Source organism: Zingiber officinale, chromosome 10A (assembly GCF_018446385.1).
Source record: "Zingiber officinale cultivar Zhangliang chromosome 10A, Zo_v1.1, whole genome shotgun sequence".
NCBI lineage: Eukaryota > Viridiplantae > Streptophyta > Magnoliopsida > Zingiberales > Zingiberaceae > Zingiber > Zingiber officinale.
In genome coordinates, this window is record NC_056004.1 from 57,117,730 (window position 1) to 57,144,026 (window position 26,297).

The following is a 26,297-nucleotide window of genomic DNA, read 5'->3' on the forward strand; positions in this document are numbered from 1 at the left end:
CAATTTACAGTAATAGTTCAATGAACAGATCCATGCAATATGAAACTTAGGCCAAATCCATGCGAGCTGTCATTTTCCTTATGTTGTTGCCCACTATTGTCTGCTTGCTGGCTGTTGCTCTTCAAAGCTTCCTATGCCTCCTTTTGTCCCTTCGTGTTTAATGGTAAAATTGCTACAATCAACACTCAATTCACCCCACCCCCAGCACTTAACAGCTACCCTTATTTGAATGGTGTTCAATCCAGATCTTCATGATGGGTCCTCTAGGTTTGTTATGCATGGGTGAGGATACAGGTGACAATGAATCAGAAAAGGTCTTGTTACTTTCAGTTTTAGCTCATCAGAAACTTTAAATGCTTTGGATTCAATACGGTTGTAGTTGTTTTGAAATTTTTTTCAATCTTATATTGCAATTTCCTTGGATGAATCTATTGTTATATTTTTTTCTTCATTTCTCGCGCAATTGTTCATCTTATTTCTTGCTATTTTCACTAAAAGTCCAAACTTTTTATGAATATCCGCCCATGACGACCGGTCATGGCTAGTCCCAAGCCCGGATAAAGGAGGAGGGTTGCGTTAGGTTGCCAGCCAGCGTCAAACTATGGCAAATATTCAATGAATGAATCCATTAAACTATTGTGCTAATGCTAGGTCGTTCCCCGGAAGGAACGCATTGCAGGGTCTGACTGTAACGTCTCGGCAAGGACCACTACATCTCCAGAACTCGGGTGTACTGATAAATATGCAAGAGTTCGCGTTACAGGGTCCGACTGTAACGTCTTAGCAAGGACCGCTACATCTCCATGAGAACTTGGGTGTAGTGTTAAATAGGGAAGAGTTCTCACACCATAGGTTTGATAAGAACAAATATGATAGGAAAACTAATAATATAAGATTTGAAACATCAAACATAGGAACTCTCACTGGTAAATCAATGGAGGTAACAGATATGATGATTAGAAGAAAAATTAGTATTTTGTGTGTACAAGAGACAAAAAGGACAGGCGAGAAGGCAAAGATGATAGAGAACTCGGGTTTTAAGTTATGGTATACTGAAAAGAGTAAAGTAAGAAATGGAGTGGATATTATTGTAAATAGTTTGTTAAAAGATGAAGTTGTAGAAGTAGTTAGAAAAGGGGATAGAATTATAGCCCTTAAGATAATTGTGGTGAAAGAAACTATGAACATAATTAGCGTATATGCACCACAAGTAGGATTAGATGAAGCTACCAAATCAAGATTTTGGGAGGACTTAGATGAAATATTATAAAATATTCCACCAAATGAAATGATTTTAATAGGAGGTGATCTAAATGGGCATGTCGGAGTGAAAAATGAGGAATATGAGAGAGTACATGGGAGTTATGGTTTTGGAACGAGGAATGAGGAAGGGAAAACTATATTAGATTTTGCGATAGCATATGACCTTATATTAGCTAATACGTAGAAAAGAGAAGACACTTAGCCACATTCAAAAGTGAGAATAATAAATCGCAAATTGACTTTTTTATGGTTAGGAAGAAGGATAGAAAGATTTGTAAAGATTGCAAAGTCATCCCTGGAGAAAGCTTAACTACCCAACATAGGGTAGTAGTGTTGGATATACGCCTCAAACATAGTATCAATAGAAAAAAAATATATACAATTCCTAGAATTAAGTGGTGGAAGTTAAAGGATGGGAAGCAACATATCTTTAAGGAGAAGGTAGAAGTACAAGCATTAGGTGAAATATACGATGACTCTAATACAACATGGGATAAGATGATATCAAAGTTGAAAATAGTAGCTAAGAGTGTACTCGGTGAGTCAAAGGGGCATGCACCACTAAGTAAAGAATCTTGGTAGTGGAATGAGAAAGTACAAGAGAAAGTGAAAAAAAAACGAATAGCTTATAAGGAATTATATATTTGTAAGAACGAGGAAAACTTAAAAAAATATACAATAGCCAAGAAAGAAGCTAAAAAAGTAATGAGTGAAGAAAAAAATGAAACTTTTAAACGGTTATATCAAAAATTGGATACAAAAGAAGGGGAAAGAAACATTTATAGAATAGCTAAAGTGAGAGAAAGAAAAACAAGAGATCTTAGCCAAATAAAATGTATTAAAGATGAATGTAATAAGGTATTAGTAAACGATGGAGAAATAAAAGAGCGGTGGAAGAGGTATTTTCATCAACTTTTTAATGAAGGTTTATGTGGCCAACTTAACTTAGGTAATTAGCATACAAATTTTAATTTTTATCGTAGAATTCAAACTTCAAAAGTAAAACAAACTTTAAATGAGATGCACAATGGAAAAGTCGTTGGGCCAGATGATATTCCGATAGAGGTATGGAAGTGCTTAGGGAAACAAGGTATTAAATGACTTACAAAATTATTTAACATGATATTGAAAACGAAAAAAATGCTTAATCAATGGAGGATAAGTACTCTATTTCCCTTATATAAGAACAAGGGAGACGTATAAAATTGTGCAAACTATAGGGGTATTAAACTAATGAGTCATACTATGAAACTTTGGGAAAAAAGTAATAGAAAAAAGATTAAGGAAAGAGACCACAGTGACAAAATCAATTTGGATTCATGGCTGGAAGGTCGACAATAGAAGCTATACATCTTCTTAGACAATTAATTGAAAAATATCAGGAGCAAAAACAAGATTTACACATGGTATTCATTGACTTAGAAAAAGCTTATAATATGGAGAAATTTAGAAAAGAGAGGTGTTAGCGTAACTTATATTGAACTAATTAAGGATATATATGAGGATGTAACGACCAGAGTAAAGACTTCAGGCGGAGTAACTGAAGCGTTTCCAATAAAGATAGGATTATATCAAGGATCAGCTCTAAGTCCCTATCTTTTTACACTAATTATGGAGGAACTCACTGCGCACATTCAAGACACAGTACAGTGGTTTATGTTGTTTGCAGATGATATTATTTTAGTAGATGAGACACGTGAAGGAGTAAATGCTAAGCTAGAATCTTGGAGGGAAACACTAGAAGGGAAAGGTTTTAGGCTTAGTAGATTAAAGACAGAATATATGGAATTTAAATTTAGCAATATTAGAAGTAATGAAATAATTGTTAAGATAGGAGAGGACGAGTTGCCCGGAACCGAGAGATTTAAATATTTAGGATCATTTTTACAAAATGATGGAGGGATTGAGAGAGATGTCTTACATAGAATACAAGCAGGATGGGTGAAATGGAGGTGAGCGTCGAGTGTTTTATGTGACCGTAAAGTACCTCTTAAACTTAAAGGTAAGTTCTATAAAACCGCAGTTAGATCAGCTATGTTATATGGAGCTAAATGTTGGGCTATGACTCGAGCACATGAGCTGAAGATGAGAGTTGCAGAAATGAGGATGTTAAGGTGGATGTGTGGACATACGAAGATGGACAAAATAAGAAATGAGAGCATTAGAGAGAAAGTCGAAGTTGCATCTATTGAGAAAAAACTCCGAGAGACACGTTTAAAATGGTACGGACATGTACGTAGACGACCAATAAATGCTCCAGTTAGGCGATGTGAAACTATGATAAACATGCATATCAAATAAGGAAGAGGAAGACCAAAAAAGACTTGGTTAGCAACAATAAAACAAAATAAAATTTATTTAAATATAGATGATGATACAATAGGAGATAGAGCTCAATGACGTAAAAGGATTCATACAGCCGACCCCACCTAGTGGGAAAAGGCTTGGTTGTTGTTGTTGTCGTCCAAATTTTTTATGATTTTGGATTACGAGATCAAGGAAAATTTATCCAAAGCCCTATTAGTTCAACAACAAAATAAGTCCTCCTTGTGCCACATATCAACATTCACTTAGGTCAGTAGAATGCACATACAATATGTAAGGGCAAATATAAATACAATGAGATATTAAATATTAAAAATTAAAAACCAAAAAAGATATTTTAATTGTACTCACAGAAGTAAAATACAAGAATGATTACATATTGAGTTGACCTCTACCTCTAGCGAGATACAAAATGCAAAAAGTATATCTAGTTTTCTAATATATGTCACCTCAGCAAGAAACTTCAAAACATCTTGCAATGTTATTAAACATCTTTAAAAATAGAATAAGGTATCAGAATGACATGTATATTGAATTCCTCACATGTTGACTAGGTCTCAGTGAGTTAAAGATCAAAACACAAAACAATTTCTACAGATTATGGGGTTACCATAATCTCTTATCCAAATGTATATTAAATCCAATAGCATAAACGAAAAGTATACAGCTTATGTCCGTGAAACTGGCAACTGCATAATAGAGGAGTGGATACGTGACCATATATAGGGTTATGAAAGTTCACAAGGTAGAAGTTGTAATTATATTTCCTCAAACCAAGGAACAATAACATGTCAAACTAATGCATAGCGTTAAAGCCCCTTTTAAAGAACAATTGAAGTTTGATAAGAAACTTAAATGGTTAAGAGGTAATGTAAGGCCAACCATATATATATATATCAAAGTTTGGTTTCGAACCAGAAAATAAAAAATAAAAAGACACTGTTGATTTAAGAGAAGGTAGAGTAAACTGCAGCTAAAAACGTTATTCATGAAAATTCAAAAAGGCTATATAGTAAAAAAAGCACACTATCACTACATCAGGCTAAGATGTTTTGCCAATAATGATTCTGTTAATGCTTCTTGACCAAATTAATAGAAAAGTAGAATCACAACATATACTAGATCATACCTTTGACAATAAAGATAAATCCAAGGAGTTGAACTCATCATACTTAAAATCCTTTGCTTGTTCAGATTTGTAATAGCTTTCCAAGGAGATAACTTCACAGCCAACAATATTAGCCATTTTCTGAGCCAAACTAGTTTTGCCAGATCCACTAGGACCACCTATAAAATAAAATAATCATTATAGCTGACAAAAGTATTCATTTTTTAGTCAAACTAATTTTTCCAGATGTAGTAGGATCACCTATAAAATAAAATTAAAAAAAAAACTAATCCTTATTTGGGCATTAAGCATTAAATGAACCAGAAGATTGGAAAAAAAAAAATTTTAAATACACAATCTGCTACGGCAGCATTTGGTACCAAATGGCAAAAAAGAAAAGATTAATATTTAAAAGAAGAGCCTCAAAAAATCTCAATTACTTGTTTACATCATAACTTTATAAGCATCACTGGTAATCACTATGTTCAGATCGACATAACGAAAGAAAACACAACTAAATACATGAAAAAATGTGAAGTTTATTAGTCAGTGCCATGAAACCAAGCAGGGTTTCAAGTGTCGAGCCGTGCCGCCCGAAACCCCCGCAATTTACCGTTCCAGTGAGGAAGCGAAATCGGCACAAGTCCGCCTTCATCATCCGCCCACGATCGACGCCTCCGCTGGCGGCGGAAGCGTCGCACAACGCCTTCGTAGGTCCCAAAAGTATCACACAACGCCTCCACCGAAGCCGGAAGTGTTGCACGATGCCTTCACCGCCAGTGGAAGTGTCGCACGAGCAATGCTCATGAGCAACACTCGCAAGACTTGCGACTCGTGGGATCATTGTTGCAAAAAGAAAAAAAAGACTTAATTAATTAAACAATTCTCAACTAGAGTATAATATTTTGAATAGACTTTTATAAACCCTAATTAAATTATCCCTATAAAATATATAAAAATATATTTAAAATTTAAAAAAACAAAATTATTAATTGATATTATAAAAAATTTACTGTTTTAAATTTATTTTAAAACTCTAAAAAAATTTTAAAAAATGTAATAAATTATATTTATATTGTCATAATTTTTTATTATTATTTAATTATTTTTTTACTGTTTAATTGATATTTTGATTTTTTTTTTATTATTTTAAATAATAAGATTTAAATTAATAATTAATTAAATGAATAAACAATTAATTTATATAATTATGATGTATCAATTTTAACTCGAGTAATTAATACACCTTTAAAGAAAACTATATTTAATTATTTTTTCCAAGCATATTAAGTTGTTCAAACAACTTATATAAAATATATATACAACTTATTTTTAAATTATACACAATAAACATATTTATCTAATAATTACTATATATAAATAAAAAATACTGAAACTGTATCGACATGGCACGATACAATACTGAAACCATATCGTTCCAGTCTGGAACTGAAACCTCAGCACGGGTCAAAATTTTAAATCATGAAAGCAAGTACATTTATATAAAGAATGAACATAGATTCATTATGACCAAATCAAACAATCCGCATAAATTTAATAAACAATACCCTTCATAACTATATAGATAACAGATACCCTTGCCAATAGTTACACTAATCTATGGCTAGAGAGTAATTTAGTCACGTATAAGTAATAATTGGTAAAGGTGAAGTGTGTCCCTTCCATTTCTTTCTTGACTAATTAAGAAAAAAATATTATTTTAATAGAACAATATGATCATTGTAAAAACAAGCACAATTTGTCAAATAGAACCATGTAAAGCTGCTAAAAAAAATTTGGCAGTGTTTAGGTAATCTAAACTGATAGGACAACAACCTATCAAAGATTAGGTTGAAATGAGACATAGAGTTAAAGAAAAATATGTTCCAAAAAATTTTACTAATGAAATATATCACAAATACATTAAAAGCAATCATATATACTAGCAGAAGATTATCGGTCTAAATTTTGAAGCCTACACAAGCATTGTGATATTAAGATAGAAGCCAAGTTTACCCTTGTTCAATTCAGTAAGGGAGTTAAGCCAAAAATCCAAAGATGAGACAATGTATTTGTCCACTTTAATAGTGGAAGCCAATTACAAAGTCATAGAGATTAAATTTAGGTCAAAAATTCAAAGATAAGACAATTTATTTGTCTTCTTTAATAGTGGAAACCAATAATAAAGTATAAATACAAGTTGGGTGTAAGAAAATTGTACAAAATAAATACTACCCTAAATTTAAAATATGCTAAACTAAAGACATAGACTCAAGTTGAAAGGGAATTAGATTATTGAAAAGTAGCACCTACGTCTCACATTTCATAAATTTAAGTTACATTACTTAATTCACATAGCTTAAACAAAAATGTGTATTGTTATAATTTGGTTCCTTTCAAAACATGTCCACAAATAATAGCACAAAGCATCTAGAGAGCATGAGGTTGGAGATGGAGCTGAAAGGAAGTCAAAGTTGGGAGTGATGTTAAATACTGATTTTTATAAAGAAAAATAATAATAATAATAATAATAATAATAATAAGAAGAAGAAGAAGAAGAAGAAGAAGAAGAAGAAGAAGAAGAAGTTGAAATGGTAAAATATTGAATTTAAAGTTTTTTTGCTAAACTTTTGAACTAGAAAACTAAATCAAACCAAAATGACAAAAATAAAATTTGGGTGTCAAGTTGAAGACACATCAAGTTCAAATTGAACCCACCGGATAGCCACGGTGTTTAGGATTATGTGAGTTCGAATAGAGATGCATTTAGGTTTGATTTAAATAATTTATGGTCATACCAAATTTTAAATGGGCTAAAGTGGTTCAATTGGGTTCAAATGAAATGAAAATTTTTTGAGTTATATATTCTCTCTCCTCTCTTTTTCTCTCTCACATTTTCCCCCACCTGAGTGGTACCACCTGTCCCTCGTCCAAGCACCAACCTCCCATCTCTTTCTCCTCCTTTCTCTTCCTTATTTCTTCCCTTCCTCTTCTTCTAGCACCACCCCAGCACCTGCAGAGTGTGCAGCAGCTGCTCCTCCCTCTTCCTTTTCCTTTTTTCCATCAGCAAGCATCCCTTCCTCCTCCTTTTTCCTCTTCCAACCTGAGATAGCATTGTCTTCGCTGCCCTCTTCCAGCCACCGGCAGCCTTCTTCCTCTTCCTCCAGCCAACAACAGCAACCCCCAATGGAAGCAGCCTCTTCCTCTTCCTTCAGCCAACAGCAGCAGCACTTCTTCCTTTTCTTCCAACCAACAGCAGCGAATACAGTTCTCACCATTGTTGCTCATCGCAACAAGTGTTGTGTGTTGTTTCTTCTGTTCCTCGCACAAAGTTCTGTTGTTCAATGCAGCATTGGCCAATTAAGGTGTTTGTGCCATCATGCCCTAGCATGTGTTCAAGGGTTTTAATATTTAGATAATGTTTAAGTTAGGCGATGTTGGTTGTCTCAAATGAATGTCAAGTGCAGAGGTGCAAAAAAAAATTGATGTAAGTTGCAGGTGCAATAAAGGAAGTCAAAGTTTTTGGCAAGAAAAATTCAAATGAACAATTGGCACGAAGGAAGCCATAGTAGGATGAGGTCAACCGGATATTAGGCAATAAAGGGAGTCTTAGTTGGTCAAGGACCCGACACTAGGCAAAGAAATTTCTGTAAAATTCTCGTGCTTCATTTCTTCATTATGTAAGAGAGCAAGTGTAAGAAACGTCTTTCTTTTTAAATTTAATTGAATATATTTTATATATATTGTTGTTGTTTTGCAACCTTGTGTTGTATAGATGTTTGAGTGGGTATTCACCCCCTCCCCTCTACCCTCTCCTGATCCTACATACAGGTTCAATTGGCTCGAGCAATCCAAGTCAACGAAACATCTACCTTATTTCTTTGATTGAGAGAAAAGGTAAATGTTTTATAAATCCCATTTTGGGTTAACGTATCTAGAAGTAAAAAAAAAAAAAAAAAATTTATCATTTAATAGTAATAGGTATTATGTAGAGATTAGGAATATATCGAGGTAGTAAGATTAAGATTTGATCAAATGACTCTGAATTTTAATAAATTTTATATTTTGTTGTTATTATCATTAGTGGATAGTTATTTTTGAAGTTTGAGTTATTTTCATATTGTATTTTTAGATACGAGTTCAAGGGAGCCCGTTAATTTGCTTGTATATGAAAAAAATAGATAAAATGAATTATGTACTTGTATAATTATTTTTAAAAGAGTGAAATGGATTTTTAAATAATTAAATCATTAAAGGATAAATAATTGATATTCTTTCATATTCACATGTGGGTTGACAAACGAAAAACATTAAATGTATGCTCTAAATTTCTCATTGATACTTGTCATTAGATGTAGAAGGGGAGCCTTGGCGGAACGGTAAAGTTGTTGTCATGACCAAAAGATCAGGGGTTCGAATCCTGAAAACAACCTCTTGCAAAAAGCAGGGTAAAACTGCATACAATGAATCCTTCCCCGGGACCCCGCATGGCGGAAGCTTCGTGCACGAGGCTGCATTTTATACTTGTCATTAGATGTGCTAATGACAGCTTAGACCTGTTATACTTATTGATGAACTAGATGTAGATAGTTGTAATTTTTTATATTGTATAGCTATTGTCTGTGGTCCCTATACAATATAGATTTAAATAAGCACCATTATACTAATAGTTGATTAAAGTTGGTTATTTAGACTACTTAATAAGGTGTGAAATGAGAGAAGAATATTTGTGCTTTAAGTGAAACATTGTAAAATTTCAATGAAGAAAAAATAAAAAATTGAAAATTCTAAGTCTAGCCTTATACCATATTACATTGCCGCCCATAGGAGAATGTAGTAGCGAGGGGTTGCTCGCGATCGGAATTTATTTATTTTAAATATTTTCAATTACAATTGATTATTAAAAAATTATTTGATTATCAGGTGATGCCACGAGGTGGAGCTACTCATGACCATGATCGTCGTCATGGCTATGATCGTACACGTAAAGCGTGCATCTGCCATTCCAAATGTTGATCAGGGCTTGGACGATGTACCTATCTCCTTGGAGATACTATTGGGACCTTAATCTGATCTCGAAGGTAAAGTTGTTGGGCCTGAGAGGGATCCTTTGGGAGCACCTGCAGCTGACCTTCCTACCCTTACTAGGAACATAATTGTGAATAAGGTTTGCATTATTCCACTATTTACTAAATTACCAAACGACTGTTTTACCTTCTTCTATTGAGGCACCAACCCTTAGGAAGGAATGTAGATGGTTTGAGAAGATTGAATGCAGTCTTTAGTATATGTCCATATTAGATACAAAGCTGGAGTAAGTCACCTATCATTTTCAGGGATAGGCGGTTACATGGTGGAAGATGTAAGCATTTGAGAGACAATATTTTCCTACATTATGCTCCACACCAATTGATGAGATAAAAGCAAGGTGACAAAAGTGTAAGAGTATAATGCAGAATTTCACTGACTTATTGAGTTTTGCGGGATTATGATTATATGCTTCAATTTTCATACAGACTTGCACCATACATTTAAATTAGGATATTTAGATTCTCTTTTAGTACCTATTATGAAGTACTTGATCGAACTATATTTATTGAAATAATTTAGTAGGTATTATTATAAATAGTTTGTTAAAGGGTGAAGTAACAAGAAGATAGGATTACAATTTCAAGATAATGATGGTGAAAAAAACTATTAATATAATTAATATATATGCTAACTTTTTAAAAGACCTAGACAAGAGGTAATATAAAAAATTTCGCCAAACAAAATCATTTTAAAAGAGATCTAAATGGGTATCTAAATGGTCAACACGGGCGGAATTTACTATTCTGCCCATTGATCGACACCAAACCTGCATCGCCATGGCAAGGTCATCACGACCTCACCTCGCAAGGTCTCGGATAGGGGTACAAATGAACCGAGCCGCTCGCGAGCTACTCGTGAGCAGCTTGGTCAAAGCTCGACTCGAGCTCGGAGTTGACCTAGCTCGAGTCGGCTCGTTTAATATTCGAGCCAAGTTCGAGCCCATTTAATACTGGCTCATCGAGCTTGTTCGAGCCAGGCTAATTCAGTATTTTAATATTTAAAATAATTTATACTTTAAAATTAAATAATAAGTTAAGGAGGAGTTTGTGGTTAGCGTATTTCATTAGGTAAGTAGAGGTGGAAGGTTCGAATCCCAGCCTACGCAGCTTGTTTTTTTGTTAAATTCACTCTTTCGAGCCGAGCTCGAGCTCATAATTAAATGGCCGAACCGAGCTCGAGCTCAGATTCAAAAACTCACTTAAGCTCGAGCTCGAGCCGAGCCTCTTTAGTTTTCTCGAGCTCGAGCTCGAGCTCGAGCCAACCCAAGCTCGAGCTCGGCTTATTTACACCCCTAGTCTCAGAGAGTGGCAACCTAAATCGACTTTAGTTAATAAGAATCAAATATTTCACGTGACAATGTCAAAACTTAAACTCATCATTTAATATTTCAAATATAACTTAATAATAAACATCTATAACGATCAACAATAATAACAACAACCAACAAGAACATCTATAATGATCAAATATTAATAAAATTATTTTTAATTAATATATTTTATATTTAAAAAAGTATCAAAATAGTATGTACCAAAATTATATCGTTTCGGTCATAAAATCGAAACTCAGACACAGCTCAAAATTTTAAACCTTATGGGGTTATAGTTTTGAAACAAAAATTAAGGAAGAAAAAAACTTTAGTTTTTGCAATAACATATGAACTTATACGGGCTAATATGATTTTTAAGAAAAGAAAAAAACACATGTCGCAAATTAACTTTCTTATAGTTAGGAAAAAGAATAGAAAGATTTTATAAAGAATGGAAGGTCATCCCAAAGAAAACATGACTATCAAACATATGTTAATTGGGTTGGATATGCACCTTAAACATAATATCAATAGAAGAAAAATATAGAAACTCCTAGAATTAAATGATGAAAATTAAAGGACAGGAATAAAAACATATTTAAGGAGACAGTAAAAGTATAACAACAACAACCAAGCCTTTTCCCACTAGGTGGGGTCGGCTATATGAATCCTTTTACGCGAGCCCTATCTCCTATTATATCATCATCTATATTTAAATAAATTTTATCTTGTTTTATTGTTGCTAACCAAGTCTTTTTTGGTCTTCCTCTTCTCGTTTGATATGCATGTTTATCATAGTTTCACATCGCCTAACTGGAGCATTTATTGGTTGTCTAAGTACATTTTCGTACGGTAAAAGTATAAGTATTAGAAAAAATATATAGTGACTAAAATGGAAGCCAAGAGCGTTCTCAGTAAGTCAAAAGGACGTGCACTACCAGGTAAAGAATTTTGGCGGTAGAACAAAAAAATAAGGAGAAAGTGAAAGAAAAATGAATAGCCTAAAAGTATATTTGTAAGAACGAAAAACCCTTAAAAAACATGCAGTATCTAAGAAAGAGGTCAAGACAAAGGTGAGTGAAACAAGAATTAAAATTTTGAACACTTATATAGACGATTAGAGCCAAAAGAAGGAGAAAGAAGCATCTATAGAATAGCTAAAGTGAGAGAGAGGAAGATGAGAGATCTTATCTAAATAAGATATATTAAAGATGAATGCAATAGGTACTAGGTAAGGAAATAAAAGAGCGATGGAAGAGGTATTTTAATCAACTGTTTAATAGATATTTAGGTGATTAAATTAATTTAGGTAATTTAAGTAGGTCAAACGAGTATAGAAATTTATATTTTTATCGTAAAATTCAAATTTCAGAAATAGAATAAGTTTTAAATGGGATGCAAAATGAAAAAGTAATTGTAATAGATGACTTACATAGTTATTTAATCTGACCATGAAAATAAAAAAATATATTTAATCAGTAAAAGATAAGTGTTCTAGTCCCCCTTATATAAAAACAAAGGAGAAATACAAAATTGTGTGAATTATAGGAGTACTAAGCAATCAGTCATACTATGAAACTTTGAAAAAATAAATAAAAAAAAAACTAAGAAAGGAGACTACAATGACCCAAAATCAATTTGGATTCATGCTTAAAACTAGGCATGACAATTTCCCCCGAACCCGATGGAGGATCCGATATCCGACCTGAATGGAGGAGGGTATTGAGAGATTACGTCGATACCCAATTACTCGAATACCCAATTAAATAATATATATATATATATTAAGGAAAATTTTCTTTTCTGAAAACTGCTAACTATTTTTTATTAGTGTTTAATTTGTTTTTATTGAATATGATCAAATTAGGAGTAGACTCTATAGATGTTTAATCTATTTTTTTAATTATATATATTTTTTAATATGATCTAAATTTTAATATGTTTTTGTTAAATGATAGTAGTTGAATGGAAAGAAGAAAATTATTAGTATAAAACATATCCGATCCAGTATGAGTATAGGGACGGGCATCCAATCCCCGATGAATATGAGAATAAAGGATATGAAATCCGACCTAAATCCGATCCATTGTCATCTCTATTTAGAATATCAACAATAAAAGTTTTACATCTTCTCATGCAACTAATTGAAAAGTATCAGAAATAGAAGCAAAACCTCCACGTGGTATTCGTAAGAAAAAACTTATAACGGAGTCAGACAAAAATTATGTAGAGAATTCTAGAAAAGAAAGATGAAAATGTATCGTATAAGATTAATCGAAGCATTTCTTATAAAGATAGGAATACATCAAGTATAGCTTTAAATCCCTATTTTTTTACACTAATTATGGATTAACTCATTAGGCACATCTAAGACACATTACTATAGTGTATGTTGTTTGTAAATAATATCGTTTTAGCAAATGAAACATATGAAAGAGTAAATGCTAAATTTGAATGTTAGTTGGAAATACTAAAAGTAAAAGGTTTTAGACTTAGTTGATTAAAAACTGAATATATGGAATTTATGTTTCATAATACGGCATAATAAGGAAAATATTAAGATAAGAGATGTCAAGTTGTTTGAAATTTAGTGTTTTAAATATTTAAAATCATTTTTACAAAAGGATGGAGGGATTGAAAGAGATATTTTATATGGAATACAAACAAAATGGTTAAAATGGAAAAGAGAGTCAGGTGTTTTTTATGATCGTAAAATACCTCCAAAACTTAAAGAAAATTTCTACAAAACTACGGTTAGGCCTGGTATATTATGTGGAGTTAAATGTTAGACTATAATTCAAGCACACAGACAGAAGATAAGAATCACATAAATGAGGATGTTATGGTGAATGTGCGGACATATGAGAATGGATAGGATAAGAAATGAAAACATTAGAAAGAAAGTTGGGTTGCACCTTCTAAAGGAATAATTTAAAAACACGTTTAAGATGGTACGAACATGTACTTAGATGACTAATAAATATTTGAGTTAGGCAATGTGAAACATGGTTAATACATACATTAAACGAGAATGAAGAATACCAAAGAAAATTTGATTAGCAATGATAAAATAAGATAAGATTTATTTATATATAAATGATGTAGTAGGAGATAAAATCCAATAGCATAAAAGGATTTATATAGCCGACCCCACCTAATGGAATAAAGTTATTTATCGTTGTTATTGTACTCAATAGCAAGTCTCCTGAGAGAGGGAAGCTAATAAACAAACCTCACAATCTAGACAACATAATCAAGGTTGTTGATCCATTGGTTAGGGAGCCCAAAGTTAGACATTGGCTTCAATGAATACGACTAGAGAGTCATCACGACACAAAAGGTGGCCAAAATATTACAAGGATCTTCGCACCACCTTTACTTTAGCAAAGCGAGACATCTAACACCATAGCGTCAACGAGCATTCTAAAATGTTTTTGACATAGTGCGTAGAACTACAAAGTGTGGAAGTGTCCACTAGATCAAAATATATGTTTTTGTTGCAAACTGCCAAGACATACGAGTAGTTTTACACCTAGAGGACACAACATCAAGCAATAGGATCTCAGTCCCAACAGGGTGAATCTACAACAAGAACTCAACAGTCTCAGCAATAGAGGGGTCCATAGAGATCTCAACTATCCTAGCAATAGAATCCCCAGCCCATCACATCTTTACCATTTATAGACCCAAGGATCATGGATTAAAATTTTGAGTTATTTCACCCGATACAGGAGAAACATCTCTATTGGGCGTGGGCAACGGGAGAAGATGTTGTGGTAAGGGGAAAACGACCTTAATGGTTTTAATCAAAACTTAGGTTAATGTTTCTAATACTCCCAACTTAAATAGGATAACCAACCAAGCTTCCTAAAACCCTAACTAGATTATCCCATTAAAATAATTAAAATTTTATATTATTATAATTTTTTTATTAAGTCATGAATTTAATAATTTGAGTTAATAATTTTAATCAAATACTAGGTATGACTGAGATAATTTAAATAGGCTTAATTAAAGTCTAATAAAATTATCGAATTAATTTAATATATATATATATATAATTTTATTTCAAAACATTTAGATTAAAAAAAAAATTTAGCTAATACCAAAACTATATCGACACAACTCAAGATTTTAAACTATGCCAAGGATTCATCAGTACCATTCGAGACCTCCACTATAGTAGTATCTACCACCTCTATCCCTAGTATTAATTGCTACCTTCAGTTCAGTATTATCAACCACCTCCACCATAATAATATTTATCTACCGCCTCTAACCTATCTGTCCTCGACATAGCTATACTGACCGCAGCAAGTTCAGGGTTAATTGCATTCAACATAGGGGTCGACAATAAGGTCCAAAGTCGAGACGTGTATGCCACAACTCGTGAAGAGGCACAAGAAGTGATAGATTCAGTTATTCATGGTACCATTTCAATTTAAAATATTTATGCTATTAATATATTAATAGTTACTAATAGTTCATATCCCTTTATTTATCATGAGTTTGTATATAAGATTGGGAAGTTTAAAATTTCAACCTGCACCGAGGTTTCAGTCTCAGACCGGAACGATACGGTTTCGGTATCATATCGTGCCGTGCCGATACAGTTTCGGTATTTTTTATTTATCTATAGTAATTATAAGATAAATATGTTTATTGTATATATAAAAATAAGTTGTATATTGATTTATTATAAGTTCTCAACTATTGAATAATTTAATATTATTAGAAAAAATAATTAAAAAATTATTTAAATAGAATTGATATATTAATAATTCAAATTAAAATGGAAATATTTATAATATTAATAATAATAATAATAAGTATATAAATTAATACAGGATATTACTTTATTTTAATAATAATTATATAAATTAACTATTTATTCATTTAATTAATTATTAATTAAATAATATATATTTTAAATAGTAAAAAATATCAAGTAAAACTTTTTAAAAAAAATATCAGAATATAAATATAATTTATTACAATTTTTTAGAATTTTTTAGAAAATTTAAATGAAATTTAAAATAATAAAAAATATATTAGAATATAAATAAGAATTATTATATATTTTTTAAAATTTTTAAATGAAATTTAAAATATTATTTTTTCAGAATATTAATTAATAAAATTTATTTAATTTTTTTTAATTTTAAATATATTTTTTATATATTTTATTAGGATAATATAATTAGGATTTATAAAAGGCTCCTAGAAATATCACACATCCTCCGCACATCCTCCTTGGGAATTCTTTAAATTAATTAAATAAAATAAATAATTATTAAAAACAGAAGAAAAAAAAACAAAGAAAAAAAACTCGCGGCAGTATGTGAGATCGCGCCGCGATCATCTCGGCATGATCCCGCGAGGGGCGTCCGGCGACACCGGAAGCGTCGCCGGACGCCTCCGGCAGCGCAAAACCCATCGTGTGCGACGCCTTCGGTGCCAAAGGCGTCGCGGGATGCCGCCGGAGGCGTCCCACGTCTCCTCCGGCGCCGTCGAGACGAGGACGCCTCCCGTGCCGATTTCGGCCGCCTGGCGGAACGGTAAAAACCGTTCGTGCCGGGTGGCACGAAACGGTATTTCAAACGTTGCACGAAACGACATTTCATACCATGGCCCTAACGTTTCTCAATAGGGTGCTCAAACAACTTCAAGTGTCTTATAGATTAGGAATATTGAGGTAGCAAGAAGTAGATTTAATCAAATGGCATTAAATTTTAATAAATTTTATTTTCTCATGTTATTATCATTATTGAAGATTTACCTTGAGTACTAAGTTATTCTCATATTATATTTTGTATTTGTAAATACGAATTCGAGTGTAGAATGTTGATTTATAGACACTTAAAGCTTTTAGTTGTACATAAAGATGGATAAATATCAAGGTTTAAAATCTTGACCCATGCTAAAGTTTCGATCCCAGACTGAAACGATATGATTTCAGTATCATATAGTGTCGTACTAATACGCTTTCGGTATTTTTTTATTTATATATAGTAATTATTAGATAAATATGTTTATTGTGTATAATTTTAAAATAAGTTGTATATTAATTTTATATAAGTTCTCAGTTATTAAACAACTTAACATGGTTAAAAAAATTAAATATAATTTTCTTTAAAGAAAATTAATATATTAATAACTCAAATTAAAATTAATATATGATAATTATATAAATTAATTTTTTATTCATTTAATTAATTATTAGTTTAAATAATATATATTTAAAATAGTAAAAAATATCAAAATATCAATTAAACAATAAAAAAAAATAAAAAAATAAAAATATATTATCAGAATATAAATATGATTTATTAGAATTTTTTAAAAAAATAGAATTTTTAAATAAAATTTAAAATAGCAAAAAAAGAATTTTTATAATATCAATTAATAAAAGTTTTGAATTTTTTTAATTTTAAATATATTTTTTATATATTTTATAGGGATAATTTAATTATGGCTTATGAAATCTTATTCAAAATATCACACCTCAGTTGAGAATTGTTTAAATTAATTAATTATTTTTTCTTTCGGTAATAGTATGCAACATCGCACTAGTCCAGCGAAGCGACGCTGAAAGTGTCTTGCGACGCTTCCGACATCGCCAGAGGCCTTGTGCGATGCTTCCATATATATTTTTTTTATATATGGCGGCACGGCTCGGCACTTCAAATAGGGGTAAATATATTCTTTAGCTTCCATATATTTTTTATGCATAAATAAATAAATAAAATATATTATATGTGAATATTTTATAATAGTTAACTATTTTAAAACTAATTAGATCATTCGGGATAAAGAATTGATATTCTTTCCTATTCACATTTGTGTTACATATGGAATTTATGATGGGAAGGTTGTTTTAAAAATTAAAATGGATCTCTAAATTACTCTTCAATTGGAACATGTGAATTAAAAGGAAATATGCAACCTATGAATTAAAAGACATGGAAATTCACTTAAGAGAGGAGGAAGGTTAAGATGAAATTTAAAGCAAATTTACTTCCTTGCTAGTCAGGCCAATGTGGCAATGGTGATGTAACTAGAAGTGGGAGGATATGAATAAAACTTGCTTGAAGGACTATTTGTAACTAGGAATCACCAAGGAGAACGAGCCTCACAAATCCTTCGAACCACTAAAGGTACTTCTTGCTTTGGAATCATTAATTTTGGTTTCAAAAATGTGTAGCATATAATAGGTTGGGAATAAGTTTTTAAAAGGTTGATTGAAAGGAACATAAATGCATACAAATAATGGCATGGTGATGAAAAGAAAAAGTTGTTTAAAAGCTTGATTGGAAGGAACATAGATGCATACAAATAATGCCATGGTAATGAAAAGAAAAAACTAGTGTAGAATATGTAAAGGTACTAAACCCTTAAAGTACACCTTTAGGGTTAGTTCTAGGAACAAAGTAAGATTAATGGTCATCATAGGGGTAATGATGCAAACCCAAAAAAGTCAAAGTTGTGTTGTAGATAAAGTCCCATGGAAATAAAACAGAAGGTTAAATCAATGTGTAGTGGCATCAAGTAGGTTTTTATCCAAGATTGCACAGAAATATGCTATTTTCATTTTCACTCTGAAGTCTAGGCTGTTTGAGTGGAGAGTTGAGCGCTATAACGATCTAAAGAGGTTATCGACAGCCTTGCACAATAACTCAGAAGTTTGGAAGACCAATTGATAGTGTACTCCTCAGTGACAAAATGCATTAAATGTTGTTTTGCTAAATGAAGAAGAGTTTGAGAGGTCACTATTAATTAATTCACCTGAGATTCTAACCATTACCATGTTTGTGATTCTTAGTTTGTTTGAGACCGCTAGGTTTGAAATTATCAGGCGGTCAAAGTACACAGTTCAGTTTTGATTAAAATACAATAAAGGCACTTTAAATTTCTCTTCAATTCTTATTCCTCACACATACGTAGAAATAAAATAATTCAAGATCTAAAGACTCATTTAAAGCATTATAGGCAGTCTTAACTTGGAAAAATTAAAGAAGAATTATGAGTGCGATGAATAACAAACTCATTAGAAATATTTATATGGTAAAATTTAGGTTTAGTTTGAATTTAAACCGTTGGAAATTTATATTTTCAGTTGTAGCTGCGAGTAACCTTGGGCCATATTTTTAGGAACACTTCTCCTTTGCGACAAATGCTTTCGCCAACTTAATGTGGCTAGAAGAATGTTGTAAGTACAACCTTGTTAGTCTTAAACATCAGCTTAACGATGCACTTGACTATCAATAATTGAGATATTAGATATTTAGGTCTTTTAAATATCAGAAACATGCAAGACATCCTCAAGCATTAACTCTTTTTCCGAGCTCATCTTAAGCACTATTCTATGCAAGCTTACAATCTTAGACATTGATGAGTGACCCATAAAGAGCTTATGTACAAAGATCAAGGTGTCCAAAGAGAATATCTCTTTGTTTACACTAGTGCTGAGTGGCTCCATTGTCATCCCACCACTCTTTCGGGATATCCATTATATTGGCTCTGAATACCACTACAAAGAACATAAGATTAGACATTTGATGGATAAGTCTATCTTCCTTTGTTAGTTCACCCAATTTTGGGAACTTTATGTATGGCTGTTCAGTCTCTCTTTTGAATCGGCAAACTTAACCTTGCCTAATCTACCATTATCAAGTGTCACCATTCTCTATGTAGTGCCATGCCACCATTCTTGTTGATGCTTGGTTCAACCCTGACTTCCAATTAGAACTTTTTATTAGCTTTCTTTTTTATTACCAAATTATCCTCATTTATTCCTAGTTGGACAAATTAACAGTCGCCAGACATCATTATCATATCATCTTAAAATTATTATTGACAATGTAGTTTTCCTTTGGGCGGTGAGATCATCGATTTATCAGCGAATTAACATAGAGGAATTATTAGCAAATCAAATAGGTCATGACTCCATTTTTAAATGATCAAGGTAACCCTTTATAAATCATCTCTAAGTAGATCGACGATGCGGCAACATTATCAAGTGCAGTTGGTAGGTTGAGAGAAGAGTTAAACACTCTACTCAAAGACAATATTGCCCCACATAAATGCCTTACGAAGATTGGTAATCCTTTTCTAAGATGCAACACCCTATGTTGAAATAAGAGCACTTGAAATTCTGAGACCCGATGAAGTTTCAACTCTTTGGAAAAAAAAGACAGCTTAGTGCACGAAGCTCCGTTAATATGGGGTCCGGGGAAGGGTCTATTTGTTTCCGAGATTTGAATCCATGACCTCCAGATCACACAGCAAGAATTTTACCGTTGCGCAAGACTCCCCTTCAAGTTTCAACTCTTTGGAACTCTTTAGAAAATTAGATTACAAGCTCAAGAGTCTTAAAAGAATATTCTTAATTTTGAGTGAGTTGGAATGGGAGAAGAAGGTCCCTTTTATAGGAGTGTGAGTGCTTGAAGAGGTTATGTGGAAAGGGCATTTCTTAATACATGAAGCCTGAATGAATGTTTCTTAACTCAAGAAATTATAGAATGATATCTTATAGTGGTAGTATGTGTGACTCATATGACTACCATATCCTATGCTACATGGACCTACATGGGTCTCCATAGATTTATGCCACTCTTGCACTCACAAATACTCGAGTTGTACATTAATTACAAATTCATTTAAAATTTTAATTTATGACAATCTACTCGGTATATAAATCATCATTCCCAACCATGGTTTAAAGTGTCGTGCCGAAACGGTCGAAACGGGCGAAACGTCTTGTTCCGCTCGGCGATAGCACCGGCACGACCCCGGCACCAGACCCACAACAAGTGCGACATGTTGCGCTACCCCGTAGTCATAGCAGAAGGGTCGCCCGACCCTGCAACAGTAGCGGAGAGGTCGCATAACCCTTCCGTTGCCACCGTAGAGGCATCATGCAACCCTGCGCTCACTGCAGAGGGGTCGCATGATCAACGTGGTCGCGCCGAAGGAGTCATACAATCCCCGCGGCCATGGCTGGTCGCACAACCCTACGACAACACCGAAGTCGTGCGAGCTCGTAAGTGGTGTCGAATTTCAGATTATTTTCAATTGAACTAGGTTAATTTTTTTAATCAACTCCTAGTTATGGTGGAGATAATCTAAAGACACTTTATTAAACCCTAATAAAATTATCTAATTAATTTTATATTTCATTTATTTTAATTTTAAAATTATAATAAAATTTTTATTTATTTATCTATTTTCATATCTTTTCCTTTTTTAAAAGATTATTTTTTATCTTGTTTATTTTTTAAATATTTATGTTAAATATTTTAGTTTTAAACTAATATATTTTATATTTAAAAAATACCGAAACTATATCGGCACAACATGATATGGTACTGAAACCGTATCCTTCCGATCTAGGACCGAAACCTCGGCACGGGTCGAAATTTTAAACCTTGTTCCCAACTAAACATCCATTATCAATTTAATATATCTTACTCAATTTTATTGATTACGAAAACCAATTTCTAATAAGCACCAATATACAAATTTATAGGATCTCATAAAAGTCAAAATGTAACCATGTAATTTTCTATCTGTACCACTGAAAATATGGTGCAATGCAACAAGATCCAAATTGAACAAGATAACATACGTTATCTTAAATGAGCAAAAGAAAAAAGTAACACAAATAGATTATTATTCTTCAATTAAAAGTCCAGAAATCAAGTAGAAGACAGAGCAAATATTACCGATTCCTACAATAACTGGGAATCCATTGTTCTCCAATAAAGCCTGAAAGAGAAAAGGAGATAAACAGAAGAAGAAATGCATGAGTTCGTAAGTATGAGGTGCATTCTTATTTTATATTAATACCTGAATTGCTTGAACAGAAAGAAGCAATCCCCTATCCAAATCATATGAATCATGCATTGGAGCAAGTCGTTGGTTACCCCTGAAAGCAGAAGAATCTGCACGTCCTAAGAGAAGCCCATAATTATACAGTACTATACCCACTTAAAAAAATTAAAATCTAAAGCAGATATGTGTTGATGATGAGAAATTGAATTTAGAAAAGACCTGATATGAAATGCCATCTTGGTAGCACAGGCTCCATGTCTGATTTGGTTGGGGATCTTGTCCATGGCTGTGTTACATCCTCAATCCTGGGAAGGACACTAGAAGGCAAACGAATTGGTCTTGGTACAGCAAGGCCTCTATTTTGATTTCCAACTAAAAGATTAGTAGATGCAGGTGGCGGCGAATTGAGTCGTGGAACACCTAATAATCAGTAATTATTAGGGCAGAAACTAGAAAGAAATTTGCAAATGTAAAAAATCTGACAAAAGGTGCATGTACCTTTGGTTTCAAGAATCATTTCCAGATAGGATTTCGTTATCCATGGTCCATTGATTCCTAGGCAGGAAGCTTCTGATCCAATGATCTGAAAAGAAGAAAAAACTGTTTTGTTGGTTCAAACTCCTTGAACAGGAAATAGAAAATTGTAAATTAATAAAAATGGTAATTATGATAAAGATATTTCAACTCCACCTAACGTTCAAAATCATGAATCATCGTAGGGTTTCAAATTTTAAGTGGAATGATACTGTTTTGGTACCATATTAGTGTTTCGACATATGGTATCAATAGAGAACTGAATGGAGAAAGAGATGAAAAAGAAGAATAAAAAGAGAACACATCTATATGCCTAACTCTCATATAAAATGATACAATTTTAATATTATATTGAATGAACAAAAGCTGAAAACATATCATATTATTTCAATTCATTTTGACACCTTTTATAACATGTCAAGAAGTGTCGAATGTTAGTATGACATGATTGACAAAGCACATTTATGTGTCATGTAGTTTCAAATTTAAGTAATTCATCGGAGCAATAAATTTCAACTGTATCATGCACAGGAAAAGGAGAAGAGTTACATTAGGTTTCAATCCAATGTAAAACATAAGCAAGTGTTATGTATGAATTCATCAAATTATTACACTAATGCTAGGTTGTTCCGAAGAAGGAACACATTGCAAGGTCTGAATGGAACACCTCGATAAGGACAATTACATCTGCATGAGAATTGGATGTAGTGTTAAATATGCAAGAGTTCTCGTAAATAAAGATAAACATTATAGGAATATCAATTATCTTAGATTTGAAACATATAATATAGGAACGCTCGTTAATAAGGTAATGGAGGCAGAAACAAAATGAGTACGAAAGAAAGCAAAGATGATAGAAAACTCAAGTTTTAAGTTATAGTGTACATAAAAAAGTAAAACAAAAATTGAAATAGCTATTGTTGTAATTAGTTTGCTAAAAGACGAAGTAGTAGAAGAAATTAAGAAGACAGGAATATAGCTCTTAAGACAGTGGTAACAAAAGAAACTATTGATGTAATTAGCACATATGCATCTTAAGTAAGCATTAAATAAAGACACCAAATATAGATTTTTGGAAAGATCTAAATGTAGTGAAAAAAAAAAAAAAGTAGCTCGGTGCACGAAACTTCCACCATGCGTGGTCCCGAGGAAGGATCCATTGTACGCAGTCTTACCCTGCTTTTTGCAAGAGGTTGTTTCCAGGATTCGAACCCGTGATCTTTTGGTCACATGGCAACAACTTTACCGTTGTGCCAAGGCTCCCCTTCTATCTGAATGTAGTATAAAAAAAAATAGATAAATGAGATGATTTTAATAAGAGGAGATTTAAATGGGCATATAAAATAAGAAATAAGGAATATGATAAGGAGCATGGAGGCTATGGTTTTGAAATAAGAAAGGAAGGAAAAGATATATTAAATTTCGCAATAGTATATGAACTTATAATATGTTTTTTTAAGAAGAAAGAAAAACACCGCATTACATTCAAAAGTATAAATAATAAGTTGCAAATTAATTTTCTTATGGTTAGAACAAGAGAAAAATTTATAAAGATTGCTGGGTTATCCTTAAAACTTAACCATCTAACATGGGTTGTGTTGCTACATATGTGCCTTAAACATAATATCAATAGAAGAAAAATATGCATGACTTTAGAGATTAAATGGTAGAAATTAAAGGATAGGAAACAAAATATCATTAAGAAGAGGATAGAGCACAAATATTATGAGAAATCCATAACGACTTGAATACAACATGAGATTAAATGACATCGAATTTAAAAATGATAGCCTAGAGCCTATTCAATGAGTTAAGAGGACGGTATTATCAAATAAAGAATCTTAGTAGTAGAATAAGAAAATACAAGAGGAAGTGACGAACAACCTATAAGTTACTAAATAGTTGTAAAAATGAAGAAACGGTAAAAAATATACAATAGACAAGCAAGAGACCAAGCAAGCGGTAAGTGAGACTAAGAATGAAATTTTTGAACGTTTATATTGATAGTTTGATGTAAAAGAAGGGAAGTGGGACATTTATAGAATAGTCAAAGCAAAAAGGAGGAAAATAAGGAAGCTTACACAAATATAATGCATTAAAGATAGATAAATCCAATATGATACTAGTTGATCTGCCCACGAGTGTCGACGGATGAATCACAGGTGAATTGGCTCAGTTGCCAAGTTAATCACCGAATGGCAATAAGGATGATGACATGGTTAGGAGTCTGAACGAAGAAAAATAAAAAGAAGAGGATTAGAGCGACAGTTAGGGGTTCCTCGACATAACCACTCCGACGCTCAAGTTAGAGGATGAAAAAGATGAATCTTAGAGCTTCAATATACGTAGTGATGTGTATATGTATGCGTACCTTGGAGATTGAAAAGGACTATTTTTTATAGAGGGAAAGTATATCTTTTCCTTCCATTCCAATCTTCGTGTGGTCACTATTTAATTTCTTAAATAATATGAGATTTATTCGTGCTACTGCCTTTTTTCTAAAATAAATGAGATTGATAAAATGTTTCCTTCTGTTTTGATTCTCATGTTATTATTTAATTTTTAAATAATGTAAGATTTATTCATGTCGCTATCTTTCTCCTAAAATAACCAAGATTATGCGATGGCTATTCTTTCCCTGAAATGGCCCCTTATCTATGGCTGATGGACCTGGAGGCCTAAATAACTATAAAGTCGACAGGTTCGAGTGGCTATGGAACTGGGAGGCCCGAGTAGCTATGAAGCGGGAGGCTCGAGTAGCTATGGAGTCGGAAGGCCTGAGTACCCAAGCACCGATCTTACCTTGGAACCATATCAGTAGATTCACTAACCTCCTATCCACGTAGCATCCAATTGATTATTCCCCGAATCACAAGTCTTCTTTCAAGTCTAGTCGAAAGAGGTAAAAGTTCGACTAACTGGACAATTCTGTAATCAAGATGATTCCTACTAACTTTTCTCCCTAAGCCATGTGGCAGATTCATTGCATATTTTCAAAAAGATTATGCATTAAATGTTGACATGCCTAGGTCATCATGTTCTTAATGTAGTCATTCCTTTTAAACACGCTGCCTACATCATCCATCTCGATTCATGAGCCCAGAATGCACCACTAAGCCTCTAAGGTTGCATCATATTAATATGATAGGACTAGTGGCAGAGAAGACTGCGTGTCTTTTTAATAGGTATCGATCACCCTTGAGTTTTTCCTTCTCGCCTGCTAGATCCTATGGTGGAAGGTTCATCCCGCCTTTTGATGCAGAGATCTCCCTCTTGAATGAATAAGGCTATATTAGGTCGAATAAGAATGTTGTTGATTCTCTCACCGCCGCTTCTTCATCTCCTTCGTCTTCCTCATATGCGAATTTTCTTCTTCACTATTAAGTGATTTCAGTCCGTTTTTATGATCCTTCTTCACTGCTTCCTTAGTAGTGTCTGTTATGGCCTGTGAATCTTCTTCTATTCCTTGGTATAGATCTACTACCTCGAGTTTTACTGATGATTCATTAGGGACGATGGCTTATGAAATCCTCAAGGCTTTCGAACAGCAATAATCGATCTGACCGTCCTCAAGCTTTGTAACCTTTTTTCGAAATCACATGATGAGCAAACTTCGTCTGAATGATATCTTTTAGAATGGAGGACCTCAAGGCGCTTTCAAATTTGAAACCATTTCCCCTTGGAAAGCCTTGATGAGGGGTTTCACCAGAAGACTCTACATAGGGTTTTCTAACGACGAGCTTACCAATTGGTAGAGAAGAAGTAGTTTACGACGTTCCAGTCGGCCAAGGCACCTTTTGATGCACTGGCGTCACTTCAACATATTGGGGTAGT

The 26,297-nt window shown here is 32.9% G+C and overlaps 1 protein-coding gene across 5 annotated transcripts in view; it reads right to left on the minus strand.

The window, feature by feature from the left end:
- Positions 1 to 26,297, minus strand: part of LOC122027580 — a 90,742-nt gene that overhangs the window by 52,321 nt on the left and 12,124 nt on the right. For 4 of the 5 annotated variants that reach the window (XR_006124466.1, XR_006124465.1, XM_042586566.1 and 1 more), the window contains 5 exons: positions 22,428 to 22,512; positions 22,149 to 22,349; positions 21,945 to 22,048; positions 21,821 to 21,863; positions 4,718 to 4,875 (listed from right to left, as the gene is read on the minus strand). Coding sequence is in view for 2 of the 5 variants with exons in the window: in XM_042586566.1 (XP_042442500.1) it covers positions 4,718 to 4,875; positions 21,821 to 21,863; positions 21,945 to 22,048; positions 22,149 to 22,349; positions 22,428 to 22,512 (591 nt within the window). In the remaining 3 variants the exon portion in view is untranslated. The remainder of the gene's footprint in view (positions 1 to 4,717; positions 4,876 to 21,820; positions 21,864 to 21,944; positions 22,049 to 22,148; positions 22,350 to 22,427; positions 22,513 to 26,297) is intronic. The other variant, XR_006124464.1, reaches the window with a different exon arrangement.